Source organism: Paroedura picta, chromosome 7 (genome assembly GCF_049243985.1).
Source record: "Paroedura picta isolate Pp20150507F chromosome 7, Ppicta_v3.0, whole genome shotgun sequence".
Classification (NCBI taxonomy): domain Eukaryota; kingdom Metazoa; phylum Chordata; class Lepidosauria; order Squamata; family Gekkonidae; genus Paroedura; species Paroedura picta.
In genome coordinates this window covers 78,123,601-78,147,287 of record NC_135375.1, presented here as the reverse complement: position 1 = coordinate 78,147,287, position 23,687 = coordinate 78,123,601, and the positions used below count along the sequence as shown (strand labels likewise).

General features: G+C 41.7%; 1 protein-coding gene across 25 annotated transcripts in view; it reads left to right on the top strand.

The window, feature by feature from the left end:
* The window catches only part of MPDZ (multiple PDZ domain crumbs cell polarity complex component), a 218,037-nt gene that overhangs the window by 118,130 nt on the left and 76,220 nt on the right, over positions 1-23,687 (top strand). For all 25 annotated transcript variants that reach the window (XM_077345038.1, XM_077345035.1, XM_077345036.1 and 22 more), the window contains exons 4-12: positions 4,431-4,652; positions 5,350-5,489; positions 7,070-7,283; positions 9,111-9,239; positions 13,162-13,365; positions 15,975-16,092; positions 17,099-17,187; positions 18,782-18,980; positions 20,676-20,765. In XM_077345038.1, coding sequence (XP_077201153.1) covers positions 4,431-4,652; positions 5,350-5,489; positions 7,070-7,283; positions 9,111-9,239; positions 13,162-13,365; positions 15,975-16,092; positions 17,099-17,187; positions 18,782-18,980; positions 20,676-20,765 — 1,405 coding nt within the window. The remainder of the gene's footprint in view (positions 1-4,430; positions 4,653-5,349; positions 5,490-7,069; positions 7,284-9,110; positions 9,240-13,161; positions 13,366-15,974; positions 16,093-17,098; positions 17,188-18,781; positions 18,981-20,675; positions 20,766-23,687) is intronic.

Genomic DNA, 23,687 nt, shown 5'->3' with positions numbered 1-23,687 from the left:
AATCATCTTTCCGCAGAGAAATCTGCCTCTAGATTTGTGAACCATGGATTAGTCCATCAAAGAAAAATCAACCCAGGTGCAGTTTTTAAAGATTAGTGGGGAAATATTTTAAGCTTTCAAGACACAGAAGAAGAGAAGAGCTGAATTTCATACCCTCTTTTTACTACCCAACAGAGTCTCAAAGCAACTTACAATCGTCTATCCTTCCCTTCCCCTGTGAGGTAGGTGGGGTTGCGTGAACTGCGAAAGAACTGTGAATGGCCCAAGATCACCTAGCTGGTTGCCTGTGAGGAGGAATGGGGAATCAGATCCAGTTCTCCAGATTAGAGGCTGTTGCTCTTAACCACTACACCACACTGGCTGTCTGGATGCTGCTGATCTAAGACTTACTGTTCTTTACAAAAGAATTGCAAAGAGATAGTCCAAAGTTAAAGTGCTGAATTAGGAATCATCAAGAAGTTCAACATGTCTCCCCAAGGTTTGTGGGAATAGTTGGGTTTCCTCATTGTTGCTTCAAACTGTTCTCTCTTTGTAACATATCCCAACTCCTGCCTTTATGTTGCTTGTAACTTTAAGTATAAATATATCCAGCTGATGGATGTACACTTCTTGCACTTGATGAAATGACCTCTGAGGAGGGAAGGAACTCAAAAGTTGAGCTGAACAATAAAAATAATGTAAAACTTGTTAATTATTTATTATAGTGCACAATTAAAAACAGAATAAAAACTTCTTAAAAACTATACCGAACTAACAGCACATAGAACCAATGACCTCTGACTCACACAAATCTTATGCTGGAATACATTTTGTTACTGTGTATAGTGTTGGTGGACTTCTGTTTAATTTTGAAGCAATCTTATAATACAGCTACTCTTATGGAGCTGGTGGAAATGCTTCTGTATGGAGGTTTGTCTACATGGTAGTTGTGATACGAAAGAGCTGATAATATTGATAATGTTGCAGCAGCAACATGCATGGCTTGTAGTGGCTACTTGGAGATTGTTGAGGGAGATCTACATTTTTCATCCCATGTGGGAAACAAACAGGCCTGCTGCTACCTAGAACTGTTTCCCATTTTTTATTTGATAGCTGAGACATGGATGATTCTAGAATGGCTTCTGTCAATAGAGGGAAAGACAAAGTGATAGTATTCCTGTTTTACAAGCAGGAATGCAAAGAGTTTTTGAAAGAAACACTGATGCTGATTTCTGTTTCCTAAAATGCTGACATGCTATAAATGCAACTGAAGAAGATTTTTTATTAGGTATCATTTCGAACAACTGACTGAAAGTAGCATTTCATTGCAATATAAATTTAACTGTACTAACCAATGTACATTTTATACTATATTGTGGAATCAGATTTTTTTTTCATTTCCTGCCAAATTATACCAATATCACAGATGTTATATACAGTAAAGGGAAAAGCAATTGTGCTAAATTAGCATAAAGCACTTTATAAAACAAAGCAATATTATCTTTATACAGTACTTCTATAATCACATTCCTATAAAGCTACCTCATGATACACTTACGGTGGCTTTATTGGTGTAAAACAGAACAGTTTATATGCAATGAAAAGAAATACTCTTTATAACTGCAAAAAGCCTCTTTGGTATGTGGCAGTGAACTTCAAACTTCTTTAGATGTGTCATGTCAATGTGAAAAACACTAGGATAGTCCCAACTATCACTGATAACTCAGCACCAAAACACTGTGACCTAATATCACAGATCTCCTTTCATGGTTATAAGACAGACAGATACGTGTGGCCCAAAAATATGGGAACTGGTGTTTTTTTCTAATCATCTTGAATGTGCTAATCCTTGACATGCCCGCGGCGTGGGCGCCGCGGACTAAATAAAGCGCTAAGCGCTTTGGGGCTGGAGTTAGGGCGGGCTTTGTCCGTGATGAAGAAGGGGCCTGATTGGCCCCTTCCTCCGGACAGATCATCGGCCGGGCCAATCGGCAGGCGCAAAGCGCCTGCCGGTTGGCCTGGCCGATTCCCGCTCTTCCAACAAGGAAGCAACTGTGAGCAGCGCAGAGTGCGGCTCGCAGTTGCTTCCTTGCCGGCGCCCTGATGCGGCGACAGGCGGAAGCGCCTCTCGCTGCGTCAGGCCGCCAGCCAAGGCAGCTCCCTGCCCGGCGGCCTGATGTGGCGAGAGGCGCAAAGCGCCTCTCGCCGCATCAGGCCGGGGGCTGCCTGCCCTAGCGCCCGCTGCATTAGTCGCAGCGGGCTTGATTACTAGTAATGAAATAAGAGCATGTGGACATTGAAGAGTGGGACCTGCTGTCTCCTTTTTGTGTAGCTCAAATCCGAACTGAGACTGCAGTTTTCACAGACAACCTCAACATATTAAGTTTAGCCATCTTCATGTTAATCTTGGTTCTTGGAAACCAACACAACCGGAAAATGATAGGTAAAATTCATGGAATTGAAGAAATGTTTTCAGGTAGTTTGAAGTCAGTGACTAGAGTCCTGTCAATTTGAATCAGCATTGCAGAAAGGGGGCTGCAACACTCATGAACTTTATTGCTATCATTCATGTAAAACCACAGCTATGCTCCCCATGGTGATTCCATTAGGTGGATAAAAGCTGCAGCCCTGTGGGGGGGGGGCAGTACCAAATGCCCTCTTCTTTTCATTATTTCCCTCCTTCCTTGCCAGGTGGTGATTAGCACTTCCTTGTTTCTTCTTACAGTCACATCCATGCTTGGATTGCACTGCATACAAGCAGCTCCATTTTTCACCGAGAGTCTATGTGAATAGTGCCAAAAAGAATCAGTTTGGTAGTAAGCTTTGTTTTTTTGGGGGGGGGGGGCAATGGGACAGAAGCCTATGTACCTTTAACTGATAAGTTAACTGGTAAATCACCTCTCTTCATTCTGTATCTCTGAGCAGAGGGAAGCTGTACATATTCAGTTTCCATATGTTGTACTATTCAGTCAGCTGAGCACAGTAACAGCACAGCAAGAAATGTCTGACTGGTTCAAATCCTTGCATGGCTTATGGAGCTCATGGAATAACCTTGTACAAGTCCACTGTCTTTTCAGCCTTCCTTATGCTTTTGCTGCAGAAAAAAGTAACAGTAGTAGCATGAATTTAAGACACTAGAAAATCCCCTAGAAAAACCAGCTTAATGCATATGTATGTCTAGGGATGTATGCTCTATGAGATGATGCTTTTTTACATATTTCATATATTTAGTTACTTACCATTACCAGAAAGATATGTTATGGTAATTCAGTGTTGACATATTTTTTCACGTATTACACTTTTGAACTCATTTTTTGTTTGGGGTAGTTTTATACCCCTTTCTGTGCCCTATCATTTGTGAGCAGGAGCCAGAAACCACTTTGTCTGACATAGTCTTTTTACATTAAGCTAATCCCCTTTGAACATGCAACTCAATTTCTTTAATTAGCTTTAAAAATAAAGATCGTTAGAGAGGAGTGCCACTATCAATTACTACGGACAGGTTAGCGGTCAATAATACATCAGTATTCTGCCATAGTCCATGCTAAAGTCTTTAAAAAAATTCTACAGATCTTGGAATCCTCTAGACTTGTCCAATTTAAGATTCAGTTTTTATTTCTCTGATCTAAAGTCGTATCAGGGTGCTCAATGCCCCTCCTTTTCCTTTCGGCTTCTTGCTAAAGCTATTTCTGCCTTTGAGTTAGGTGGACTGTTATTTCCTAAAGGAAAGGAGAGAAATACTTTAATAGTCTTCAAGAGCTATGATTTGTTAATCCAGTGAACCCTTGTCTTTAAGAGCTGCCTTTCTGGGAATGGAAAATAATCTCCTTAAGAGAACATTAAGCCATCTTGCCTGGTATCCTGTCTCTGGTGGAGTGGGACCAAAAGAACCCCCAGGCTGCTGTGGAATTACCTTTCCCTCTTACTACTGTGTAGCTTCTCAGATCAGCTTTTGTGACACTGCATTTCACTAGTTCTGGATATAGAACAGCCCAAGTTAAGTACTTGTAAGACTCCTTGATTTCATTGGGGATTTTTTCAAGTGCATGCTTATTAAGTTTCTGATTGAAATCGGTTGAACTTAAAATACTTTGATTGCTTCATTTCCTGTCCCCCCCCAATCATCATCAATAAGCATAACAGTGAAGAGATAGACACCAAAGATGCTTGTGTTTGTAATTTCACAAAGGCCAGACTGCATGCGCTTGAGTTTCTGCTTGTCCTGTAGCTGAATTGCCTCTAATATTGAAGGGAACAGGGAAGCCTTTTACAGACAAGAGCTCTTGCCTGCATAGCGCCTGTGGATGAGAATCAACACTCATACCAGGACCTTGTACCACATTTTATTATTTTATGTGATCTGCATCGTTTTTACCCAGTTTGGAGGGGTTGATGATGGTTTGTTCTTCTTTGCATCCCAACTAAAATACAACATTTCACACCATGTTTAGGTAAACACTGCACCTGTGGTACACTCATCTGGCGAACTTTTGCAGCTTCCCAGTCATAGTACTATTGTGGGTTCTTCACTCCATCATGATTCCTGTCTGTCAGCTCAGCAGAATGGCACCCTTTGTAGTGGGCCAGGAGCAGCTGCACGGTCCACCACCCCTCTCATTAATGGGAAGTCTTCTGTTGATGAATTTGAATTATTGATCAGAAATATGGCACAGGTAAGATGTCGTGCCTCAGAGTACTTAATTGTTTGGCACTATACAATAGTGCTCATCTGTGACTACTCAGCCATAAAGTGATTGACAGCATCCTCTGGGTTTGCATGCTCCTTCCTTTACCCCCTCCCCCAATTAGGGTTACATCTGTACTGATGTTAATGGCAACTACAGGTAGTTCAAACCACAAGGGGAAAAATTGCATTTATTGTCAACAACAATTGAAGGTAGAGAGGTAAAGGTAGCCACTGTCTTCTCTGAAAAGGAAAGTGGGGAGGGGGAAACACCTGTACAATGGGAGAAGTGTGTGTGAGCCCATCAGATGCCCCTGTTCATCTGACCATGAGGATGCCGAACCTTTCATCAATTAGCCTCAGGCCTGTTTTATTAGCTATTGATGTTTGCATTTAATTTCTTTTTAAAAAATCCAAATGTCATATTTTGAGTCAGTAATCTTGCTCTGATTTTTCTGTAAATAAGATGATCAGGAAATTTGGCATTTAAATTGTAGGAGATTCTTTGTAGAACCAGCATTGCTTTAAAGAGTTTTGTTGAACATACACGAATGGCAGGACTGGGATGGCAGGACCAAGAGGGGCAGGCTATAAATGTAATTATAAAATAAATAAAATAATTTTTTCAAGACATTTCTCTGCTGTTACATTTGAATTTATTTCTTACTCACTGTGTTTGTTATCAGGGACGGCTTGTTGAAGCTATTGAGCTTGTGAAACCTCCAAGTGGTGGACTAGGTTTTAGTGTTGTTGGCCTGAAGAGTGAATACAGAGGTGAACTGGGCATATTTGTGCAGGAGATACAAGAGGGGAGTGTGGCACACAGGTAAAATTGCTGATACCTGTTTTCTTCATGTTTTGTGGAATCCAGCTATGAGTCAGGAAGGATGACAGCCGATTGAGAGTTGGTAGTTCAGCACATATTTTGCATGCAGAAGCAGCCGGGTTCACCCCTCAGCATCTCAAATGCAAGGATCTCAAGTTGAAGGTGCTTAGGAAAGGCCTTTCTCTAGAACCCTGTGGAGTTAGAATACTAGAGAATAGGTTAGACTAGACATTTTAATCATCTATTTACATGGCTCCCTTTTATTATCTAGAACAAAATTTGAGTCCAGTGGCACTTTTAAGACCAACAAAGTTTAATTCTAGGTATAAGCTTTTAAGTGCAAGCACACTTCTTCAGTTTATAGCCAGAATTAAACTTTGCTGGTCTCAAAGGTGCCACTAGATTTAAACTTTGTTCTGTTGCTTCAGTCTACTATGGCTACCCACCTGATACTATTATTTATATTTATATACTTACATGAATAGGAAAAAGTATATTTTATGGGCTGTTAGTATAAAATTACATTTCCAAACAAGCAGTCTGTGTTCTTGTGTTCTGAACAACAAGCAGAGATACAGTTTGATGTTTGAAGAAGCTAATGTTAGGGTCCATGTTTTTAGAAATGATTTAATGCCATTCTATTTTTACCCTGCTGGATCTAACACATTGTGTTCATCCTGCAATTTGGAGTTTTGCCAACTTAGTGGACAGGCTTTCTCCCATTCCATTTGAGTGGATGATAAGAAACTGTGCAGGGTGGGGTAGGGACTCAAAGCCTTTAGCTTACTGCTACACACCAACAGAACAGTTCAACAAAATACAAAAACAATGGGTGTAACCCAATCAGAGTTCAGTGTCCTAGATTTCAGTGGGAGAGAGTTAAGCATGTACTTAGTTCTCCCACTGTAATTCATAAAACTTCCCTTAGGCTGTCTGTGTCCAGTGTGCTTTACAGAGTTCTTCTCACCTGAAAAAGACCCAGATCAGACTCACAGCTAGATTTAAAGATATGACTTTGCATGGATGGTTTAAATGTAATGGAGGAAACATGCTTTGTAACACAGGTACTCTCTGTGTTATAAATAATTCTACAGGCTCGATGAAAGTGTTCCTGCAAAGTTTTACTTATGGCTCTGTGAAAGTGTTCCATAAGTAAACTGCGTGGAACAATGAATATTCAGCACTTTTATGCTGAATGGAAAATAACATTTGGTCTGCTAAGCAGCAGGCTCAAAGTTTACAGTATAGTTTCTAGGCTATATGTGGAGAAAGCTGGGGGCAATCCACATGTAATATGCTTAGTCTCAGACGAGGGGTGCAGTGAGAAGGAGCTAGCTGTGGGGTGAAGTCTGGAGAGAGTGGCGGTGGGATTAGCTTCAAAGGGAGCGGATCACCAGGGTGCCGAGATAGTTGCTCACGGCAAAACTGCTGGGAAAGATTCAAAAAACAAAAAATCTATAAGAAATAGGGGGGAAAACAGAGTTAAATGAAACCACTTTAGTAAAAAAACTGTCAAAAATTGTTGTAATTTTTTGGTGGCAGTGTTTATTGTTGATTTCTCTTCACATGCCTTGTAACAGAGATGGAAGGCTGCAGGAAGCAGATCAAATTCTTGCTATAAACAGGCAAGCCCTCGATCAAACAATTACACATCAACAGGCTATCGGCATCCTACAGAAAGCAAAAGATAGTGTCCAGCTGGTTGTGGCTAGGGGCTCTTTGCCTCAGCTCATCAGTCCTGTTGTTTCTCGGTCTCCATCAGCTGCTAGCACAATCTCAGCCCACTCCAATCCGGTGAGTATATTAGAATTACTGGGAAAATGAATATATCTTCTTTTTCTCAACTTGTGAGTTGTTGCAGGTTGCCTCTCTTTTGTACGTTTGGAGATTAATGGTTCTTTTCCTTCAAGGAAAATATGTGCACAACGTATTCGTCCTGCATTTTAAGCAGATAGTTGAGTAAAGTAGCATCTGCAGAGGAAACTTCTCATGCTCTTGCTTCTGTCTTTCGATGTACATCAGGGTCATGGGGACTATTCAAGGTCACAATGCAGGTAGGGTGGCTGCCATTAGTTGAGGAGACTTCATGGGCTCCTTATAGTGTCATCCCTGGCCTACAAAAGTGTTGGACTGGAGACATGCCACATGCTTAGTTTTCTCACATGGATCCATTATGCATGGCGGCCACTCGGATGCCCCACCGTTCCCCGTGTACGCACGGGGGCAGCGCTCCCTGGCGTACGGCAGTGCCCCGTGGAAGCGCGCACACACGCACTGCACACCGGGGCCGGGAAGCCCGGTATGCTGCTCGGCCGTGGCAGCGGCCATAGGTGAGTGGGGATGGGCTGGCCTCCCACCGCACGTGACGGCGGAGGCAGGAGGACGGTGGCTCTGCAGAGCTCACGGGCGTGTGGTGTCCCTACAGGGACACCATAGGCTGGGGCCGGGCAGGCCGAAAGGCCCGGTCCTGTCAATTATGCACAGCGCCGGCCCAACCCAGCCCAACCCCTGACGGTGCCCACAGTATCCTGGGAACCGTGGAAGTTCCCTTGTTTCCATAACATGGGTCTTCCATGGCCCTGGGCTAGGCCATGTCTGTGCTGGTGGCAGGGGCATGCATAATCAGGGTTTTACCCCGATGCCCTGCCGCCGCCAGTGCGGGCATTCTGGCCTGTGTATAAAATAGGGTTTCAATGGCAAGCAGGCTGCCTGCCATGCCATTTGTGGATTGTAGCATCCCATACACAGCTGAAGTTCACCATATTCAGGATGCAATCAGTCTTGGGATCAAGATGACATACTCACTACGTACATTCAGAGGATTCCTCCCCCCTCTGTGTTTCAGGGCCAAACCATATGACATGCTGGGAATTTGTAACTAGAATCATAGAGTTGGAAAGAACCTCCAGGCTTATCTAGTCCAACCCCCTACAGAATGCAGGAAATTCACAATGACCTGCTCACCCACAGTGACCCCATTTGTATGTGTATGTGAAAAAAATGCATTTATTAAGGGGCATAGCACTTAATTCTGATATAGATCAAATTGCATTATATTTAGGGCTTAAGCAGTTTTTCTGACAGTCCTAAATCTATTTCAAGTTGGAAATATGACATGGGGGTAGATGGCTTAAACATCCCCTCCCCCATCATGTAGAAACTGCTCATGGGTGACTATTCTGTTGCTATTCTGTTTTCCTAGCTTTACAGGGCATAATGAGGGGAAAGATCATTCTTACCAACAAAAGCAAAAGTTGAATCCTGGACCCCATATTATTCTAAGTTGTTGAGATCCTAGATACTATTTGATTTTCCATTGTATATACTTGGAATGGAGAACCTAATGCAGTGTCTGATCATGGATTGTCATGGGCAAATTTTTATGTGGGGTTTTATCTTTTATGTAACCTGCTGCGAGACGGCTCCCCAATAGCAGCGCGGAAGAAATCCAAAAATAAAAAAAATAAATAAAAAATGCAAGGAACAGCATTAAGATATTTAATATATGTATATGCAAACAAGCCTTGATGGATATCTGTGTTCCCATGATACTAACAATAGCGTAACTTTAACATTATATTTTGTGTTTAATGAGCTCATTTTTAATTTCTGTCTTTTCAGGTTCACTGGCAGCATGTAGAGACCATTGAGTTAGTGAATGATGGATCAGGTCTGGGATTTGGGATAGTTGGCGGAAAATCAATGGGAGTGATAGTCAAAACCATCCTTCCAGGAGGAATAGCTGATCAGGTACATTCTAGCAGTTCTTGTTTACTGCATCAGTGATAGAGATGCAAATGGTTCCAGGGAATAGTCTGATGGGACCTAATGCTGTAACCTAGTTGAAACTTAGATCTCATTGCCTTAGTGGAGGTTGCCTGTGTGAACTGTGCTTTGAGTTGCAAGGAGATAAAAAAGAATACAAATGTAATAAATCAAGTGGGTTTTTCATAACTCTGATTTCAACTCTGATAAATAACAGGATGCATTTTAAAAATATTCTTGATGCCCTGTATCAAGTTGGATCTTACTTAGCATGCTTATTTGACTTATACTTAGTAAATAACTGCATTATAGCCATACTAAGGGCAAAGCCCGTTGTATCCAGGGCTTGGCGGTGAGAAGAGGAAGGGGAGGAGTTGTCCTATAAGGGCATGGGGTTGAATGTGCGTGTTGTGTGGGAAGTTGTTGTGGTGTGATGAGGGCATGGGTGTGGAGAGATGGGTGTAAAGAACCTGTGGTTTAGAATGTTCGTTGAGTGTGGGAGAGGACTGACCTTTGGAAATTGTGGCATAGTGTTACAGATGAGCTTTCCAGAGCCATGTCTTCAGATATGTGAAGGGAAAATCAGACTGGAGACTCTTCTTAGGGGGAGATTACATGGCAACCAATTCCTCCCAGTTCTGCGTTCAGCATCATTTCCCTTCTTGTGTGAATGTGGCCACAGACACCTAAATGTCCCCCTCCCCTAATGCACCTGGGGTAGTCACAGTACACAGGTGTCCATTCTGCTCCTTCTGTCTCCACTTTTTTATTGTTGATAGAATGTATGTGCCCACATGCTTCTTTCACTGTTTCCCCTTAGAAGAAGTAGAGCTCGTTTTTTGTACCCAAAGGAGTCTCAAAGCAGTTTACAAACACCTTTTCCCTTCGTCTCCCCACAATAGACAACCTGTGAGGGATGTGGGGCTCTGAGAGGTCTGAGAACTGGGAATGGCCTGCAGTCACCCAGCAGGCCTCAGGTGTCTCAAAGCAGTTTCTAATCGCCTTACTGGGAAGATGGCAACCCTAAGAGGAGGTCTCTCTGTGTACAGCAGTCTTGACCTTAGTCAGGTTTATGGACACCTAGGTAGTGTGGAATTCCACAACATGAACCTACACCAATCTGGCAACCTTACCTCCTCTCTGCAATGTTTGACCTGAAATAAGTCAGGGGGGTGCTAGGTGGCTACGGGGGCATTACACACTTTTGAGGCCCCACTTCCAGACTTCCAGGAATATGTTCAGACCAGGGACAGCCAACCTCCAGGTGGGGCCTGGAGATCTCCTGGAATTGCTGCTCATCTCCAGACTATAAAGATTAGCTCCCCAGGCAAAAATGGCTGCTTTGGAGGGGTGACTGTATAGGATTATATCCCACTGAGGTTTAGGGATGTCAGCCTCCAGGTAGGGTCTGAGAATTCCTGGAAAGGACAGCTCATCTCCAGGAAGTTAGGCTGAAGGGAAAGGTCTCTCCCCTCACATGCATCCCTTCAAAAGGAATTCATGTGGCCCCAGATATTCCTTGGAAAGGAAAGCATACCCATGCCCACAGAATCCTCAGCGCTGCTTTCAGAAAGGCCTCCCTTGCCTCAGTCTGTTAGAAGCTCCTTCACAGCAGGCCTGAGGGGAGGAGAGAGGGAACACATGCACCAGCCACCTACCAGCTCTGTGAGGCAGCATGAGGGCTTCCCAGCTAAGGGGGAAAGGAGGCCACTCCCCCTGCCCACTTACTGTGTCCCTGTCAGCAGCCAGGGGCAAACTGACTGCGAGCTTGCCAGATTGCCCCTGTCCGGGCTGTGTCACCTTCCTATTGGTCCAAAGTCAGGGGGGGGGGCAAGTCCTGTCTTTAGACCTATCAGAAGATCTGACTGGCCACGCCCACTCACCACCCACCTAGACCTTATAGCTTTTTATATTATACAGCGAAGCTGTTCCACATAGTTGAAGTGACTGGGGAGGGGGGGAATCACTAAAGAAAATGTGGGATTTAAATAGCATGTTTCAATAAATACAGCATTTTATTTGAAAATGTTGTTTATCGGAATACCTATACATATTTCAAGACATGGCAGCTGTTCCCTTAAATTATTAAATTTGAAAGAAAAAAAATTAAAACACTGAAGACATGCTAACTTCAAAGAGTTGTGTTTGTTCCTGTGATTTACTGCAACAGTGTTGATCTTTTGCTACCTCAACTGGACTGGTATATATCCATCCAGTATGTTGTGAATTTCAGTTTTAGAAGTGGGATTTTTTCCTCCAAAAAGCTTTAGCAGAGAAAATGTTACATAATGGTTAGATTTTCTACTATGGACAATTTTCTGTTCCACATCACTGAACAGTGTTACGGAATTATGGAAACATTCGTGATTTTTATACATATATATTGGAATACTTATACATATTTCAAAAATGGCAGCTGTTCTACATATAAGAAACTAGAGGGCGCTAGCATGTTATATAGGTCCTTCGGAATAAAAGACAAAGACAATATGCTAATTTGTATATCTTTATTGTAAGAATACGCTGTGTAACTATATTCTTCTATTTTATATTTTATATATCTATTGTTATAAGCCTGAGGATAAGTCCTTTTCTCTGTTCTGTTTTGCCACTATGAATCGTCCCTCAGTCTTGTTCTAGGTCTACAGATGCAATAAGGCCCATGCACTCAAAACACAATTGACAGGTTCTTAAACTTGTAAAAGTAAAAGCCAGTCTCAGTTCAATGATGTTACACACATGTAATTGGTGACAGTTATCAATGTTGCATCAATACCATTTGAAATAGTTAGATATCTCACTGATCCACTCAGAGTGTTTCTTCTGTTGATCCAGATTACTGAGATGGTATGGAAAGAATATGAAAGAAAAAAGAGTGGTTTGGGTCCTGTTGAAGTGCCAATAAAAAATGCTGATCTAGAATCTTTCCTGTCCTCCTCTTTCCAGGAGGCCTTTCCAGTGCTGGGAAAGCTTATTCCCAGCGTTGATTTGTGTGCATTAAAGTTGTTCTAGATGGGTGGCAGTACTGGAGAGGGGGGAAGGAAAATGCTTTTTGCATGAGTGGAACTCTGCTCATGGAAAGAAACAGGAGTTATTTAGTCCCTTCCTCCTCCCTGCTGCACCTGCCTGACTCCTCAAGAGAGGAGGAAAAAGTGAAGAAGATCTTGCAATCCTTGTACTAGTGGGTGGCAGGATTCCACCCACTGTTTTCAGAAGGCTCTATTCACAATATTCTTTTAGGCTAGAATTGATTTCTACTGTAGCCTTAAGATTACAGAGGATTTCCACAGGTAGAAGTGAGTGCAGTTCTTTGTAAACTCTCCCATTAGATTTCTGATTCCTCCCAAATTACTTCTGGTGTTCCTTTTCACATGGAAGCAGTACTGGAGGGGGGGGGGGGATTCTGAACGGCCATCAGAGGGGTGAGGCTGAGAAACCCTGCTCTGCATATGGAAACCCCTGCTGTTTGGAGGATTTAAGCCATTTATTGCTCCATTGTTTGCCACTGGGAGATGGTTTGCCTTGGGCTGAGGCCCTTTTCTCAGTGTAAATTTCCTCATTGTGGAATGTAGATAGCCCATGTAACCTGCTTCTTGTTACTCATAATCTATGCATTTGGTCTTAGTTGCTACGTATACTAACAGCGAGGAGTGATTCAGTGTGCTATTCTGTGAGCTTGTGGATTGCTGTATATCCACCCTGCTTGTAATATGGACAACCCAAACGTGTGTACGTATGACCAGGTTGAGAAATCCCACGCTTAGAAGCAGTGACAGTGGCAGAATTATCCACAAAAACCTGCTCAACATGTCACAATTAACATACTGCAAAGTAGTAATGCATTGTAGTGTAAACAATTGACTTCCTTGACTACATTTGCTAAGCCATTAGCTTCTTCCCCATCCAGCACGGTAGGCTGCGCAGTGGAGACCACATCTTGAAAATTGGTGATACAGACCTGGCTGGAATGAGCAGTGAGCAGGTGGCCCAAGTCCTGAGGCAGTGCGGGAACAGAGTGAAGTTGGTTATAGCCAGAGGTCCAGTAGAGGAGCCAGTACCACCAGCAGTCCCTCCAGGCACCCCAGTACAAACTTGCATACCAGATAACCAGGTAAGAACAGGCCAGATATGGTTAGGAAATTACACTGGAAACTGAGAATCAATTGGTTGTTTGTTGCTTCTTGGGCTTCTCAGTTCTTTGTAGTTCTTAAAAATATAAAAGAACAGTAATTTACAGTCATGCAAATCTCCCCAGTAGTCACTGGTAGGTCTGTGCACCAGTGACTTTGGGAGCCGTGCATAGAAATATGCAAATAATTTCTAACCCACTAACCTCAATGGGCTACTTGAATGGTGCTTTAGCAACAGCTGAGCAATCAGTATGCTGCAATACCTCCCACTTACACTATGGCAGCCCTTTCAGTCCAGCTGGATTGTTAAAACCGTCTCTCCAATATGCCTTTCTTCTCCCACTTTCACCTCAGCATCCCCAGCATCCATCAGGCGGCTGCTTTCAGTGCCAGCCGGCACACAGCTGCAGCTCTTCACCTAGGTCAGCTGCCACAACTTCAGCTGCTGCTAGCCATGTGCCAACTAGCCAGCTGCTATCTTCATTTGCACACAGTGCCCTTCATTTCTGTTTTCCTGTGCTGGCGATCTTCCTTTGCTCCCTGAAAAGTGCTCCTGATTTACCAAAGCCCTCTGCCTTCTGCCCGCTCCTGTGTCACAAACAACTCCTCCTCTTAATATTCTGAAAAAAACACCAAGGGCAAATGTCGTTAATAACACAGGAAACAAAAGGGGATTTGAGGTAGGCTGTGTGTGCATTTAAACAAAGAAATACGACTAAGTGGAATAATGTAGATATTTCTGAAATTCTTAAAATTAAAAACACACCCACCCGCATCGATTCTAGCAAGAGTCTTGCTTACTATACGTGGCAGCTGCTTGGTAGGGCACTTCAGTTAACTTGATTTTATTTGGTGGAAGGAGGTACTTTGTGGTTGAATTATAGTAAGTAAAGGAGGTGAAGAAAGGATCGGTATTAAATGTTTGTACCAGTGGCGTAATTTATTTGTATGGCTTTAATTTTTTTTTGTTTCATTTTTGTCCTTCCTGTTTTCAAGCAAAATTCCACATATATATTGAATTCATTCTTGTTGGGAAATTAGCTTGCCAATAAGCAACTCTTACCTTAAATTGCTCATTGATTCTATATCAATGGCTTTTTCCAGGGGATGAGTAGAAGGCAATTTGGTATTTGATTTTCATGAAATAATTGTAAAAATCAAATCGCTGTTAGTAATTGCATGCATTAGTTCTTGGTTCATTTTTCTTTGCCATTTTAGTTTCCTATGATAGTGCCTGTCTTCAAGACCTACTTTTTGTCTCACCTTTCTATCCTACTCTTGTGCTAGTCTTTCTCTAAAATTCATTAATACTGTCACTAACGTGTAAGGTATCTAGGTAACACATTTAAATGATGGCTGACCATTTAAGAAGCCTTTTCTTCTTTCTTTATCTGTGCCTCAAATGAGGAAACCTGCGAAATATATTGCAACATTTTACATACACTGCATCTTTTTGGAAATTGCTCTCATAATAATAATAACTGTATTTATTTTGTTTATATGCTGTCCTTCCCTATGTCTCAGGGTGGGTGACAGGTTTAAAATGTGAAGATACAAGTAATATAAATAGTATAAAAGCTAAAATAACCTTACAATTACAATATTTTAAAATGAATGGTGACTGTTCCATCTGACACATCTATTTCTAGGGGAATGACAAATTAGATGCAGATGGTTGGGTTTGGATGGGGAGGCCAGTAGTCCTTGGCCTCAACCATAGGTGTGATGGAACAGCTCTGTCTTGCAAGCCCTGCAGTACAATTTAAGGTCCCGCAGGGCTCTGCTCTCATTAGGCAGAATAAGTGTATATTTTGTGACAGTCATATATTAGGAAAGACCATCCTTGTCCCTTGATCAGGCATGAGCCTGTTGAGTGGAACCTATTTTCTCTTTATTTAAAAATAAATAAATAACAGGTCCAGCTGCGTGACACTGGATAAAAATACTGCATAACGTTACTATTCTTTTATTCAAAAAAATTAAGCCCAGTTTTGTTGGGAGTGTTTTGTGTGCGCACACATGATTTTTATCACAGTGATCTCTATGGAACTGAGAGATTAAAGTATACTCAAACTGTGATGCAGTCTAGAAAGTAGCTATTAAGAAAAAAACACTTTGAAGATATGCCTTGTTCATTTTGTCTGGGATTTACTAGTTTTGTAGGAGGACTGCCATCTGTCTAGTTAACCAATGTCCCAGTAATATTCTGGTGAGGAAAGCTGCTTGGATGAGATGTATAGCTACCGTTGTTGGTTCACCTTATTACCTGCCTTTTCTCTTTAGACTCAGGGTGGGGTACATCATAATAAAAACATGATAAATATATACAATAATTAAAAGTCTCCAATATGTAAAAACAATTGGATCCATAATTTTCTATTCCAAGGAAGGAGAGGGGGCCAAGGAGTCTTATTGGCCCCGAATGATTTGCAGTAGGAACTTTGGTAGAGAGGCCAGCTCAACTCAGCAATGTTATAGGCCTCAGCCATAGGCCTGGTGGAACAGCTCTTTTACAAGCCCTGTCTCTAAGGGCTGGCTTTAGAGAACATAACAGCCTTTATATATATACATTGTTATTTTTTTTTCTAAGAGGGAAGAGACACAAGTTGGAAATGAGGCAGATGGAACCACATTTGATGTGGAGCTTACAAAAAACATCCAAGGATTAGGGATAACTATTGCTGGCTACATTGGAGACAAAATCTCAGGTAATATTAACAGTAGGACGTAAATACCCTTCTTATAGGCATCACAGTTTTCTACGTTGACTTTTTATCTAAGTCAATGTGTGTATTTCTGTTCAAGTGTTTGTCTAATAGTGCAATTCTAAACCGAGTGACACCCTTCTACATTAATTGAAATCAGTGGAAGTCTGCTTAGGATTGCACTGTAAATCTTTAAAAGTACCAAAGAATTTATGTAGAATTGTAGAGACATATTTGTGGGGGGAAAATGGGTTTCTAAATTTAGAATTTTTTACTGATGGTTGTCAGATTGCAATAGCTTGATGCATTGTTCATTCATTTTGTTAAAACCAAAGACCCCTGTTTCTTCTGAATGTTTACATTGTGTCTTAGTAACTAGAGGACCTTGACAATTTGTAATCTTGACAATTTGTAATTGTCTCTGTTTGACCCTCTGGAGAACTGGTTGGCCACTGTGTAAGGTGGGATGCTGGACTAGTTGGACCACTGGTCTGATCCAGCGGTGCTCGTGTTATATTCTTATAGATTAATTCATGGAGGATAGGTCTGTCAGTGGCTACTAGCCATGGTATATTCAGAGTCTCTGAATCCCAGACCCCATGGGGTCTTATTCTCTATGCCCTCTTGTTAGCCCTCCAGAGGAACTGGATGACCAATGTGTGAGATAAAATGCTAGACTAGATAGACCATTGGTCTGATTCAACAGGACTGTCCTTATGTCATAATGCATATGCATAAGCCAAGAAGCTTTGGTTGGAGTTTCGGGATATGTTTAAAAGTGTAAATTTCCCCCTAGTATTAAGACTTTAGAGAAAAGTGGATTTAGTGAACCTGCACTGACTGACATTATAGTACTTTGATTAAATGTTCTAATGGGAATCCATTGCATAGTTGTGGCAACCTGAGTTGTGATAAAGACTATTGAGTGGTAGTTTACAAACACTGGAGAGTGATATAGTTGTGACTCAAATGTAGTATACCTTACTCAACCTTTGCTTCTAATTCACAGAACCTTCTGGCATTTTTGTGAAGAGTATCACAAAAGGCAGTGCAGTTGAACATGATGGCAGAATTCACGTTGGAGATCAAATTATAGCGGTATGTAATCATGGATAAGTTATTTTATTGGAGACGTATCTATATTGTTTATTCTTGTAAATGCATGATTCAAGTGTAGAAAATAATTTTGAGAGATTTTTAAAATGATATTAGACATTGCCTAATTTAATGGACAGCTTGGTAAGGCAGCCGTCTAAAAGCTTTGCCCATGAGGTTGGGAGTTCAATCCCAGCAGCCGGCTCAAGGTTGACTCAGCCTTCCATCCTTCCGAGGTCGGTAAAATGAGTACCCAGCTTGCTGGGGGGTAAACGGTCATGACTGGGGAAGGCACTGGCAAACCACCCCGTACTGAGTCTGCCATGAAAACGCTGGAGGGCGTCACCCCAAGGATCAGACATGACTCGGTGCTTGCACAGGGGATACCTTTACCTTTACCTTTTTATCCTATTTCAGGGGTGGTGAAAGTGTGGCTCTCCATGCCCATGCTGGCAGGGGACCAGTAATTGTAGCCCATGGACATCTGGAGAGCCACAGTTTTGCCACCCCTGTTTTATCATATACATGTATTAGCTGGAAAACAAAACAGATTAGTCTAGGGCGGTGGTCCTCAACCACCGAGCCATGGCCCGGTGCCAGGCTGCGAAGGCCCTGGCACTGGGCCGCGGCTCCCTGCCTTTGCAGGGCTGCACCGGGCCGTGCATGCGCGTTTGCACCATGGGTGGCCGCAAACGCACATTTGCGGCACTCCCGCGCATGCATGTTTGCGTCCGCGCATGGCGCAAACGCACATGCGTGACTCGGCCGCACATGCGTGGCATGTGCGACCGGGCGATCGCCCTCCCTGCTGTCACCAGCCCGCAGCCTAGAAAAGGTTGCGGACCACTGGTTTGGGAATTTTGTGTCCTATCAAAGATTAAGTGCCCAAGTCCTTGTCTTATGTGGACTTAAGAACTCCATTTAGGATCACACTGTCATTTGTATGTCATACCTACATTACTACATACTGTTGTCTCTCACAAGCCCAACTGTCCTTCTTGTGCCTTCTACTACTAATCATTCTTGGCAACCTATTTCCCAATGCTGATTGTAAGCCGCTTTGAGACATCTTCTGGTAGAGAAAAGCAGCATATAAGAACCAATACTTCTTGTTCTCCCATAGCAATGCTCTGTTCATCCTCTACAGTTTTTCCTTTAGATCATTTTTATACTGTTACAATCATCCCTGATAACATGAACATGTTCAGACTGCTACTAGCACACGGTCAGCTATACCACCATATTATTTAGATGGCAATAGGAACTGAGCTGTGTACTGATAAGGTTATGATGAAAAATACATAAACTCAGCCTTGTGTGCTTAGAGTGGCTTCAAATACAAGTACTGAAAGCAGAATAAATCAGAATGTGACTTCCATGGGGAGATAGGGGTGTGGGTGTGTTTGTGTGTTTGTTTGTTTCGGCAACATGACAGTAGAGGAAAGGATTACAAAATGACAACGGGAGACCAGAACAAGAACCGATATTTTGCAGATGGCTCAAATGGGGTTTGGCTCATTTTGAATGACACAGTTGTATATTATTTTCTACTTCTTCTAGTGGGCTGTGGGAAATTATCATATGTTTAATCCTTCAGGTGGATGGAACAAATCTGCAGGGTTTTACTAACCAGCAAGCTGTGGAAGTTCTGCGGCACACTGGCCAAACAGTCCGACTTACATTGATTAGAAGAGGCCTTAAGCAGGAAAATCACATTTGGCCCCATGAGGACATCAGTGCTGCTGCTGCTGAAAAGGATTTAATTTTCCAAACTATGGATATTGGCACAGGGAAAGGTAATTAAGATTGGCTTTGCTTCGAATGAACTGGATTTTATTTTCTCTTCTCCAGCATGTAAAACTGGGCAGCTGGGGGTAGACCCTTCCAGACCCTTAGTTTTTAAATTTAAGCTTTGAAACTAATACATGGTTTTGTTTTCCATTGAAATGATCCAGTGTTTCAATGGCTTTTTTCTGTTTTCCCTGATTCTTGGAGCCAAAGGAAGTGTCAAGAGAGGTCTCATAGTTTTGTAGAGTAGGCAAAGAATTCTAGATGGAGGATCAGTAAGCTGGCGACCCTTCTTTCATTCACAGTGCAAACACTGTGCAAACACAGTTAGGGAGAGCCATAGCTTAGCAGTGGAACACGTTTTTTTTTTCCAAGCAGAAGATTTCAGAATCTCCTGGAATTCTCGTGGATTTCAGAATTTCATAGAATCTCAGTTTTAAAATGGCTCTAAAATAATGGGGTTGAAAGAGCTGATATTCAGTAGGCTAGATGAACCAAAAGGCTGACAGTATATGGTAGCTTCACATATTCAAGTTTAAGCACATTTGCAGTATTTTGATTATAAGAATTCCACTGTTCATTTTAAAAGACTGGGCTTCTATGATAGTGACGCTGGACTGAACAATATAATGTGCTTTAAGGATATAGGCTTTTATTTCAGGCTTGCATGGATTTTTGAAGCAGCAATCACTACAAGAAAACTTTTACATGTAATGTTCTTGTGCTGACAGTTTCCTCAGAGTAGAACTTCATGATAATTACTTAGAATACTTCATCAGCTTCTGATGACTACAATGTAGTAAATTTTACAAGTTGGGAAACAATTAGAAGACATGCTTCTTCCAAAAAAATGGTTGATGAAACTAATGTGATTTGAAAAAAAAAAAATTAAGAATGAAAGCAAGAATCTCCTTCAGATAATCAATTCAGTGATGTTCCTGCACAGTGTTTCTTCTAGTTTGGTGCTCATACCCATGAGCTTCAAAACTGTTCAAGAACAAGGGTATTGTAAGAAGAATTTTTACCATTGTGGTTAGCATTGAATTATTCATATCCTGTTTCTTTTGATGCCTGGACACGTAGGAGATCATTTATTCTGGAGTTCCTGCATAGGATGGAAAGGGAGAGGCACAAAGATAATAGCTAATTTTATGAGATGGGATGGAAGAATAATTTCTATTTTAAGAGTAAATGTTTAAATATGGAGCAGTTGCTTATTTATGTTGGTGATTATAAATATCAATCTAAGACAATGGCTTCTTATTCTTTATTAATCTGGAATAAAGGGAGTTAGACTTTCTTTCTTTCTTTCTTTCTTTCTTTCTTTCTTTCTTTCTTTCTTTCTTTCTTTCTTTCTTTCTTTCTTTCTTTCTCTCTCTCTCTCTCTCTCTCTCTCTCTCTCTCTCTCTCTCTTTCTTTCTTTCTTTCTTTCTTTCTTTCTTTGTTTCCTGTTGTATAACAATTAATACATTATTCAAGGGGAGAGGCCTTCATGATCTATAACAGTCTTCTATATATCAATTCTTATTTTTTTAATCCATTATTAGTCAGCTGCTTTTACACACACATCCTTGGTGCGACATTTTAGGGAAAGCCCAGAAGTTGCCATTACCAGTGAAAGCAGACAATGCATTATGCTTCTTATCACAGATATGTTGATGAACATTAGCATGCATGCTAAGGTTCTTCTTCTTCTTTTCCAGAAAGCTATGAAAGAGAGCAAGAACCTCCATTATTGACATGCAGTACCACTATGGTTCACATTGGAGAAGATGTTCGTCCACAGCAATCAGGTCCACATTAATGATTTCTAGTTGCATTTTTAAAAATCCTGTTGAAACATATTGGCATGTGCCTCCTGGCTTTTGCTTTGCTTCCCCCCCCCCCCCGCTTAGAGATGCATTAAAAGGCCACAGTAGCACAATGGGAGCGGCATGCTGCTCTCCCACCAAGGTGGGGATAGGGGGACTCCCCGGGGTCTCCACAGAGCCAATGGGCGTGTGGGGGAAGGGCCAGGCCATAAGGCCCAGCTCTGCTCATTATGCACAGCGCTGGCCCGACCCAGCCCCCGCTGGTGCCCATGGCATCCCAGGGGATGTGGAAAATTCAGCATTCCCTTGCTGCGGATCTTCCGGGGCGCTGCACTGGGCCAGGGCTGGGATGCATCATGCACAATCGGGGCTGCCCTGCTGCCGTCATCCTGGCTTTCCTTCCCCGTGCATAATTGGTCTTTGACAGGCATTGATGTTTCACTCTCTGGGAACTAACACAGGGATACAGGCCCTTGTGATGAGCATATCTTGCACAGAAACTTAGCAGTGGCTCTTTTTAATTGTGCTTTTGTTCTTTGTCAGATTTGTTTGTAGCTAAATTGTTTCAAACACTTTCTTATGTTGTTCCTTGAAATCTTGATTTTCTAGTATGTTTCTTTTCACCTGTTCATGACTAAACCATTTCTTAACTAGTAGAAAATTAACTAAAACATGTTTGTTTTCTTTACTGAATCAATTTTTAGCCCCTTTAATATATGATGACTTCGCACTTCATGCTATGTTTTTAACACTTTTTTCCAGCTATTAACAGCTTTCTATGTCTATGTTGATGTACAGTGCTGCGACTGGTTTGCTTTTAAAAGTTTAGTCAGAATTGTTATTGGTCTTGAAAATTGTCCATTATTAGATTATCTAGTTCTGAATATATATTCATGAAAAGATATTTAAGCATGAACTGTACAGCTATACTTCATTTGTTGTCCTGTGGACCGATGACTGGATCAAAACATTCTTTTCTGCTGACAAAATCTTAGGTACACTAGAGGAGCAGCGGGGCTCTGTGTGTGATTTTTTTAATTCCTCCTTGCTGCTGCAGATCCTCTCACTAAATCTTCAGGAATAGAATTTCAGAGGCCCTCAGAAGAGGCAGTCCTGACCTCAGTAGTTGAGGCTAGCCTGATCTTGTCAGATCTTGGAAGCTCTGCAGGGTCCATTCTGGTTAGTACTTGGGTGGGAGACCACTAAGAAATTGCAGGGTTGCTATGCAAAGGCAGGCAATGGCAAAGGACCTCTGGTAGTCTCTTTCTTTGAGCCTGTGAGGTTTCCAGACTTTTAAAGACCCTCCCAAAAAAGTAAGAGTCAGCAGGAAAACCCCATTCCATAAGTTTATGTCATTTTAGATTATAGTCCAATAACGACAAGTTTTTAAAATATTTTCACATAAATTCTGCCTCCTGCTAAAGCCATTGACAGAACTCTAACCGATCTCAGCTACTCCAGTTATCTGTGGATGGCTAAAGCAGTTAATTTTTTAGTCTGAAACACGTATGCTCAGTTTGTGACACATTGAACTAGCCTACCAGCCATGAATTGTAGCCTATGAGTCATTAAGTATACTGATTGCCTGATTTTGCAAATGTTGTTCACCTACAAGCTGTGTTTGGATTAATGGGTCACAACTTACATATGCCTAGTTTAAAATATGAAATTCTTATAGTTCCATGGGTTGTCACATGCGCATAGACATACTAACACTGTTAACATTTTCTGTTATTTCTCCACTTCTTTGGTATTGTCATTGATCCTACATTATACTTGTTTTTTGTTCATGCCTCTTCTATTTTTCTGCCTGGAGGCAAACCACCAGTCAGTTAGTTTTACCATTGTGACTGGGCACCTCGTTATGTTTCTCGCAGCATTCTCCCTCTCCTTTGCTGCCTTTTCTAAAGAGCATTCTTCTTGTACATTTGGACGGCATGCTTCTTCCTTGTGTTTTGGATGAGCTACACCTATCAGACATAGACCTACACTCAAAAACTTGCATTCTTCCACTGCCCTCTAGGGACCACATTTTAATACTGTCCTCTAAAACGGAAGTCATAGTTTTGAGAGGGGAAAAGCATAAATTAGTCATGCATATTGAGAATGCTCAGTGCGTCCTTGCAGGTGGCTCTATTTGGATATTAAGGCATGCCTGCTGTACATACTGCTGCATAAATTTGCCTGTGTCACTCAGCAAAAAGCCGTGCTCAAAGCCTATTAATATTATTAAAGGCATTTCTAATCATCTGCATAACTGCAACCCACACAACCATTAATGGAGACTGAGGGTAATTTGGTGATTTTACGCCTGAAATAGATCACACTAGCAGTGGCTGACTAGATGCTACTGTTGCATCATTGTTATTTATTTATTAAATTTTTATACCACCCTTCCCTCGTGGGCTCAGGGCAGGTTACAACATAGGATATATAAATATTATTCAGTGTTTCTGTTTTATGTTTAGTAAAAAAAAAATCAATTTTTATTGCTTTTCTTAGCTTTGTAAAAGCCAAGAGAATGGTTTAAAAAATTGTACAGTACCTTTTAGTTGTTGGGTCACATTTCCAGTTGAAACAGAGAGTAGCAATTAAATGTATTCAGTTATCATACTTACTGTAAAAATGTACAATACAAGCATTATTTAGCAAATGGTTATTCCATAGGGAAGACAGAAGGTGCACGTAATTTCTACATTCACAGAAACATGAAGGAGCAGCAGAGAATAGCCAGAGAGAGGCCTGCTTATTCAGGAAGTAAAGACTAGTGCAATTAGCATTCTTTGGAAGAGAGGAGATGAAAGGAGATCCTTGAGGTAATGCAGCTGTGAATAGAATAGCCAGGGTAAGTGCTAAAAGGCTGCTTCTTGAGGTAATGAAACTCTGAATTTGAATGGTCAGGGT